Raw genomic sequence first — 7,612 nt, forward strand, 5'->3', positions numbered from 1 at the left:
AAGTGGGAAGGATGAGCTTTAAAAAAAAAAAGGAGGGGGGGTGGAGAGAGTGGCAGGATGTGGTTTTACGTGGGGGGGGCGAGAAGAGGCATTATTCCCCCGCAGGTCGGGGGCGGGGGCAGTGCTGAAATTCTGATAACACAAAATTCCGAGAGGTCACGGGATTATTTGGGGGAGGGATTAGGGTGGGGCTGGGGGGCTTGTCACCCTTCCAGGCTCCACCCTTTGCGGAGATTATAAATAGCATGCTCCCAGCCACAGCCAGAGATGCCGTAATGGTGAGAGTGAGTTTCAGAACCTTTCTGAGGACCTGAAGAAAACTTGCTGCTAGGAAGGACATTTTGAAGGTTTTGTTGGCTGGAAGAGGTGTCTCTGGGATCCCATTCCTAGATCTTTCCTGACGATTTGAAAAGTAGATCAGGACCATGGGGACACAGAAGGTAAGAATGATATCATTATTGGTTTATTTTTGCTTGATTGGGGTACCCTTGGAAAGCCAAGTCTTAATGGTGATGGTCGTGGTCTGTTTTCTCCTAAGTCACCAAAAGCCATCCATGAAGGCCTTTCCATTCTCCTGCATACAGTGCTACAGTTCCATCAGTTCTCTTTGAATGTCCTATTCAATACAGGATTTGTCACAGTTCCGTGCACCTTCCTATCCTAGAAAAGTCACCTGGAGAAGTTGTGTTTGCTTCTCAGGTTTATGTAACTATACCCTACCGAGGACTGGATGGTTGAGTGTTCAGAGGATCAAGTTCTGTTTGGTTGTGTGGATTCCGAGTGTGGGTCTCAGCCAGTGTGGTGACTCCCCTGGAAAGATTAGACCTTGAAAAGACCTGCGGTGCTCTGGGTGTGTGGCAGTGTCGTCTGCTCCGTAACCTACGAGATTCCCTGGATACTAGGAGAATTCTAGTTGTCCTTCCCATTGGGTTTTCGATGGTGAGGGCAGAATATATTCCCATATTTTCGAGTGTTGTGTATGCAGTATTTGTAGGGAGAAAGGCATTTTCACCGGATAAACGTATTGGAAAATAAGGGATGGGGAAAAATGGGACCGAAGGGGGGAATAGGCCCTCAAAGACAGTGAATGACGAGAGGAGAAAGAAAAGGGTTTTACTAAAAGGAAAAAGATTTCACAGAAAGCCTTGTACTGGCATGGGCTCCCGGGGGTACCGATGCCCAGACTGGACTGAGGTGGCTGGGAGGCAAGGTCAATTCGCCAACTGATGCCCTGTCTGACCTGGAAGGAAAGGAATTTAAGATAGGAAAGGAGAAAGGGACTGAGGGGCCCTGGAGGATGGCCTCGGGCATAAAATGGAGCTGTCCCAAGGTGGAACTCTAAAATAATACCCATTTGGCCACTTGACTGATTCACAGCAGGGGGAGAGGCGACTGGTTCTCCCCTCCAAGAAATGTGTCTTTTATGCTGGGTTTGGAGGACCCCGTGTTCTCCGTTCCCTCCCGGAGGTTGGAGACCCAGAAGAGTAAAAGGGAAGACTTTCAAATGGGGCCAAGACACAGTGGGTAATGGAGTAGGTTACACAGGCTTGAGAGATGAGACTCAAAGAGCGGCCGGGGGTGGAGACCACACTCCTCCCCCACCACCGCTTCTGCTTCTGCGAAGTCTGGAGTGTAGATGGACTATGCTGGATCTAGCCGCTTTCAAAATAATCAGTTCTTAGGGATGCGTCCCAGGGCTTTTCCTCTGCCCTCTCAGTACCTGGGCGAAATTCCATGCTTACCTTTCCCTGGGGCAGGTTTTGTGATGCTTCAACCTGACGAAGGCAGTTTCTCCTAACTTTTTCCTTCCCCGGTTTTCTTGCCACTTTTCCCAAGTTAACTTCGCATTCTCCTCTCCAGATAAGTAATTTAGTAGAACCTGTTCCCTTTTGTCCCCCGCCCACTACCTACATCTCATTAGATTTTTGTCCTTATCACACCACTCATAAGGCAAGTTCTCCTAATAGGGCTCCATCATTAATAAGTGACCATCATCGGTCAGAAGTTTAAGGTCTGATTCTTCTCCCTGTCCTCCCCTCCCTCCAGATCACCCCACCGCTGATCTTCGCCATCACAGTTGCTACAATCGGCTCTTTCCAGTTCGGCTACAACACTGGAGTCATCAATGCTCCCGAGACGGTGAGTGCCAGACCACCAGAATTTGAATTTGGAATGGGGGCTGGGGGACCCACCTCATTAACAAGGGGACCTGCGTCCTGTATATTCGAATACCTAACCCTGAATTGTACCCCACATCGTTAAGATAAAAAAATTCAAAGGAAAAACAAGATTTTTTTAAAAAGCATTTGGAACAGGGACGTTAGTTAATCCTTTAAGTAGAATTTCAAGGATTCAGAATTTGGCTGGGTGTGGTGGCTCACACCTATAATCTAAGCACATTGGAAGGCTGAGGCAGAGGATCACCTGAGGCCAGGAGTTTGGGACCAGCCTGGGCAACGCCGTGAGACCCTATCTTTATAAAAAAATAATAATAAATAAAAAGTTTTTTTAAAATTCAGAATTTAAGGCTGAGCCTGGTGGCACGCCCCTGTAATCCTAACTCCTTGGGAGGCTGAGGCAGGAGGATCCCCTGCGCTCAGGAGTTTGAGTCCAGCCTGGGTCACAGAATGAGACTGTCTCTAAGTAAAAAAAATTTAATTTGGAATTTAAGACGAATTTTGATCCCCTGAGCTCAGGAGTTTGAGTCCAGCCTGGGTCACAGAATGAGACTGTCTCTAAGTAAAAAAAAATTAATTTGGAATTTAAGACGAATTTTGATCCCCTGAGCTCAGGAGTTTGAGTCCAGCCTGGGTGCATCTCTAGCCTGGCTAAGCCAGAAGAGGGACAGATATTGGTGGAGAGCTCCGTGGAGTCATTTAATCAAGGCAGAAGGTTCTTTTGCTCCCTGTCCCCTGGGCGTAGCGTTCTTCCTCTCACGTCTCACCCCATGGTGATCCACTTCCTCTGCTCTCCCTCAGGGGTTAGTTGCGAAGAATGGGGGTGGCTCTTGGAGGGCTGGGGCAGACAACGAGCATCAGTGCTGCCACCTGCTGGGGTTTTCAGGACAAATCAAGAGTCTCCCTCTTCAGAGGTAGGAATGTTTAGTCCTGTCCCTGATGTTCAGATCTTTTGTTCTCATCCAGCTGTAACCCTCTGTCCTCCCACCATCTGATCTTACAGATCATAAAGAGCTATCTCAATCACACTCTGGAAGACAAGTCCAAACAATCTCCCTCCAGTGTGCTACTCACCTCCCTCTGGTCCCTGTGCGTGGCCATCTTCTCCGTGGGTGGTATGATCGGCTCCTTTTCCGTTGGACTCTTCGTCAACCGCTTTGGCAGGTATGGACCAGAAACTGGGCTAGGAAGCGTGGGCTCTTCTGGCTGCACTGAGGACTAGGGTCTCTACTGGGGCAGGGGGGTGATGATGCCTTTCAGTGACAACGCCTTGATTCTAATCACAGGAAACTCCTTCCAGCTGGCCCTGAACGTGACAAATGTGACTGCTCTTGCCGGGAGCTCTGCTGATCTGCATAGCTTCCACCCAACCTTGCAAGAGATGGGCCTTTGCAGTTCATCTTGGGCTAGTTCAGAGTTATTCTCTAGTCAGCTCAACTATGGAGTTTTCCGGAAACATTATTTATAAGGTCTGAAGTTGTTTTTATTATTTTACAAGTGTTTTTATTATTTTACACAGGATTCTTAGAAATCATTTTTTTTCTTTATTTTTTTTTTTGAATTGGAGTCTCACTGTTGCCCAGGCTGGAGTGCAGTGGCATGCTCATGGCCACTGCGGCCTTGACCTGCTGGGCTCAGGTGATCCTTCCGCCTCAGCCTTCCAAGTAGCTGGAATTACAGGCACGTGCCACACCCAGCTAATTTTTTGATTCATTGTAGAGATGAGGACAAACATTTTTGTATTTTTTTTTTTTTTTTTTTTAGTAGAAGTCTCACTCTGTCAGCCAGACTGGAGTGCAGTGGCATGCTCATGGCCACTGCAGCCTCAGCCTTTCAAGTAGCTGGAATATAGGCACCCACCACCCTGCCCGGCTAATTCTTTAATTTATTGTGGAGATGAGGTCTCACCAAGTTGCCCAGACTGGTCTCGAACTTCTGGACTGTCAATCCTCCCATCTCTACCTCTCAAAGTGCTGGGATTACAGGCATGAGCCACCATGCCTGGCCTATTTTTGTAATTCTTGGTCTGTGAGAAGTATGGATAAAGGCCAAGTAGCTGAATTCTTCTCCCCAAAAAAAGACAGCTGAATCTTGTTCTTCACTAGCTTAATATTTTAGAGGATAGAATATCTTTTCAGCGATGAAAAGGAACCACTGAGAAAGGAAACATTTTAGTTCACCAACTAGATGTTCTAGAAATACAAATGGAATTCAAGTTAAAAATTAATAAGGTTGGCCGGGCTCGGTGACTCAGCCTGTAATCCCAGCACTTTGGGAGGCTGAGGTGAGTGGATTGCCAGAGCCTGCGGGTTCGAGACCCTCCTGGGCAACTTGGTGAGACCTCACCTCTACAATAAATCAAAAAATTAGCCGGGCATGGTAGCATGTGCCTGTAGTTCAGCTACTCGGAAGGCTGAGGCGGAAGGATCGCAGGTCGAGGCTGCGGTGGCCGGGAACGGCCACTGCACTCCAGTCTGGGCGACAGAGTGAGACTCCAACTCAAAAAAAAGAAAAAAAAAATAAGGCAATCTATTTTATCAGATAATGTTTAAATTTTAATTTTTTTTTGTAGAGAAGGGGTCTAGCCGGTCTCAAACTTCTGGGCTCAAGTGATCCTCCTGCCTTAGCCTCCTGGGTAGCTGAGACGAAAGGCATACACTACTCTGCCCAGCTCCCAACTACAAATGTTCTGATAATAGAAAAAGCGAAAAAGAAAATGTGGACCAAAAAAGAAGATAGGAATAATTCTGGAGAAGAACAGAGTAGTGGGGAAAGAAGGGGAGAGATTTGGAGCCTCTCACTTTGCTAACCTCGCTGTTGTTGACTCACCTACAGGCGTAACTCCATGCTGATCGTCAACCTCTTGGCTATCGCTGGCGGCTGCCTTATGGGATTCTGTAAAATAGCTAGGTCGGTTGAAATGCTGATCCTGGGCCGCTTGATTATTGGCCTCTTCTGTGGACTCTGCACAGGTTTTGTGCCCATGTACATCGGCGAGATCTCTCCTACTGCCCTGCGGGGAGCCTTTGGCACGTTCAACCAGCTGGGCATCGTCGTGGGGATTCTGGTGGCCCAGGTACTCTAGAACTTCTCATTCCTAATGAGTGTTAGTTCTGTGGTTCATTAAGTGTTCACATAGGCAAAGGACTCAAGAACATCTAGCACATTGTCAGTTACACATGTAAGTTTCAGATGTTGTTGTAGCTCACAGATACCAAAGAATAAAATAGGATAGAGAAAGGAAACACAATTTGCTCCTGTAGTAAAAGAATGGGTGATTCGCTGGATGTGGTGGCTCACGCCTGTAATCCCAGCACTTTGGGAGGCAGGGGCAAGAGGACTGCCTGAGCCCCGGGGTTCAAGACCAGCCTGGGCAACTTGGCAAGACCTCATCTCCACAATAAATCAAAAAATAAGCTGGGTGTGGCACACGCCTGTGGTCACAGCTACTTGGAAGGCTGAGGTGGAAGGATCGCCTGAGCCCAGCAGGTCGAAGCTGTAGTAGCCATGAGCATACCACTGCACTCTAGCCCAGCCGACAGTGAGATTCTGACTTAAAAAGAAAGGGGAAAAAAAAAAAAGAATAATTTTCTGAACTTTTGAAATGGATTTGCGGCCTATAAAGTATGAGATTTATAGCATTGTCTGGTTTCTAGATCTTTGGTCTGGAAGTCATCCTGGGGTCGGAAGCACTATGGCCCGTGCTGTTGGGTTTTACCATCCTTCCTGCTATCCTACAAAGCGCAGCCCTTCCATTTTGCCCCGAAAGTCCTAGATTCTTGCTCATTAACAGAAATGAAGAGGAAAGTGCTAAGCAGAGTGAGTATCCTTCACGTTTCACTAAAAGAATTGTAGAGGCGTGGTTGGTTTTAAAGATGAGGGCGTTGGATACATTTTTTGTCATCGCTTTCCCCTTCACCTCAGTGAAGAGTGTTCCCATTACTGTTGAGTCAAACTCCCCGCCCCTCAAGAATGAAGGCAGGTTCAGGTCTGAATGCTCATGGGTCACCCCATCTCTGGTGGCTTCTTGCCAGCCGTCTTCCAGGAAAAGTGAAATTGGGGCAGCCCGTCATCTTGATCTCGTTGTTCTCTTCCACAGTCCTTCAGCGCTTGTGGGGCACCCAGGATGTGTCCCAGGACATCCAGGAGATGAAAGATGAGAGTGCCAGGATGGCCCAAGAGAAGAAAGTCACTGTTCTGGAGCTCTTTAGAGCACGCAGCTACCGACAGCCCATTATCATCTCCATTGTGCTCCAGCTCTCCCAGCAGCTCTCTGGAATCAATGCTGTGAGTATCTCCTTTTCGTATCTCCTTTCCCGATACGGTGGCTCACATCTGTAAGCCAAGATTAGGAGGATAGCTTGAGGCCAAGAGTTCGAGACCAGCCTGGTCAACGTAGTGAGACCTGTCTCTACAAAAAAACAATTAAACTAAATTAAAAAACAAAAATGGCCAGGCTTGGTGACTCAGCCTGTAATCCCAGCGCTTTGGGAGGCCGAGGTGAATGGATTGCCTGAGCCCGACCCGCCTGGGCGATCTTGGCGAGACCTCATCTCTATAATGAAACAAAAAAATTAAGCCGGGCTCAGTGGCTCAGCCGGTAATCCCGCGCCTTGGGAGGCTGAGGTGAGTGGATTGCCTGAGCCCACGGGTTCGAGACCCTCCTGGGCAACTTGGCAAGACCTCATCTCTATAATAAATAAAAAACTAGCCAAGCGTGGTAGCGCGCGCCTGTAGTTCCAGCTATGGAAGGCTGAAGCTATGGAAGGTGGAAGGATCGCCGGAGCCCGGCAGGTCGAGGCTGCGGTGGCCGGGAGTGGCCACTGCACTCCAGTCTGAGTGACAGAGTGAGACTCCAACTCAAAAAAAAACAAAAAAAAAAACACACTTGACCATAGGTAAGTGGCATTGGGTTTGGCCTGCCTTTTTGTTTGTTTTTTAAGAGACAGGATCTCATGGCTGCCTGCAGCCAGGAACTCCTGGGCTCAAGGGATCTCCTGCTTCAGCCTCCAGAGTAGCTGGGACTACAAGCATCCACCACTACATCCAATTAATTTTTAAATATTTTTTGAAGAAACAAAGTCTTGCTATATTGCTCAGGCTGATCTTGAACTCCTGTCCTCAAGTGATCCTCTCACTCTAGCCTCCCAAAGTGCTGGAATTACAGTTGAAAATCTGTGTAAATACTCAGGAAGACAAATAAGAACTCTATTCAAGAAGCCTAGAGGGACACTGGCCACCTCAGGCAGAGCTGGCCTTACCAGTCTGTATGTTTGTTACAACTGGAGTAGTGAGTTTGACAGTTTAATGTTGGTGGCCAAATGGAAACTAGCATTTGGCAGGTTGCCCTTGTAGTCTATGTAAATATCAACTTCTTGCTTTTGAGTATAGGTTGTGGGAAGGAGTATTCTTTTTTTTTTTTTTTGAGGTGTAGT

At 47.7% G+C, this 7,612-nt stretch overlaps 1 protein-coding gene across 2 annotated transcripts in view; it reads left to right on the forward strand.

Moving 5' to 3' along the window:
- The first annotated feature begins 207 nt into the window (after window positions 1-207).
- Window positions 208-7,612, forward strand: part of SLC2A3 (solute carrier family 2 member 3) — a 15,629-nt gene continuing 8,224 nt past the window's right edge. Inside the window, exons 1-6 of one of the 2 annotated variants that reach the window (XM_008052077.2) lie at window positions 208-440; window positions 2,047-2,139; window positions 3,181-3,341; window positions 5,013-5,253; window positions 5,834-5,996; window positions 6,277-6,464. In XM_008052077.2, the coding sequence (XP_008050268.1) occupies window positions 426-440; window positions 2,047-2,139; window positions 3,181-3,341; window positions 5,013-5,253; window positions 5,834-5,996; window positions 6,277-6,464 (861 nt within the window). In that variant the 5' untranslated portion in view covers window positions 208-425. The remainder of the gene's footprint in view (window positions 441-2,046; window positions 2,140-3,180; window positions 3,342-5,012; window positions 5,254-5,833; window positions 5,997-6,276; window positions 6,465-7,612) is intronic. The other variant, XM_021709555.1, reaches the window with a different exon arrangement.

Source organism: Carlito syrichta, unplaced genomic scaffold (assembly GCF_000164805.1).
Source record: "Carlito syrichta isolate Samal-C Ts95f unplaced genomic scaffold, Tarsius_syrichta-2.0.1 Scaffold255663, whole genome shotgun sequence".
Lineage (NCBI taxonomy): Eukaryota > Metazoa > Chordata > Mammalia > Primates > Tarsiidae > Carlito > Carlito syrichta.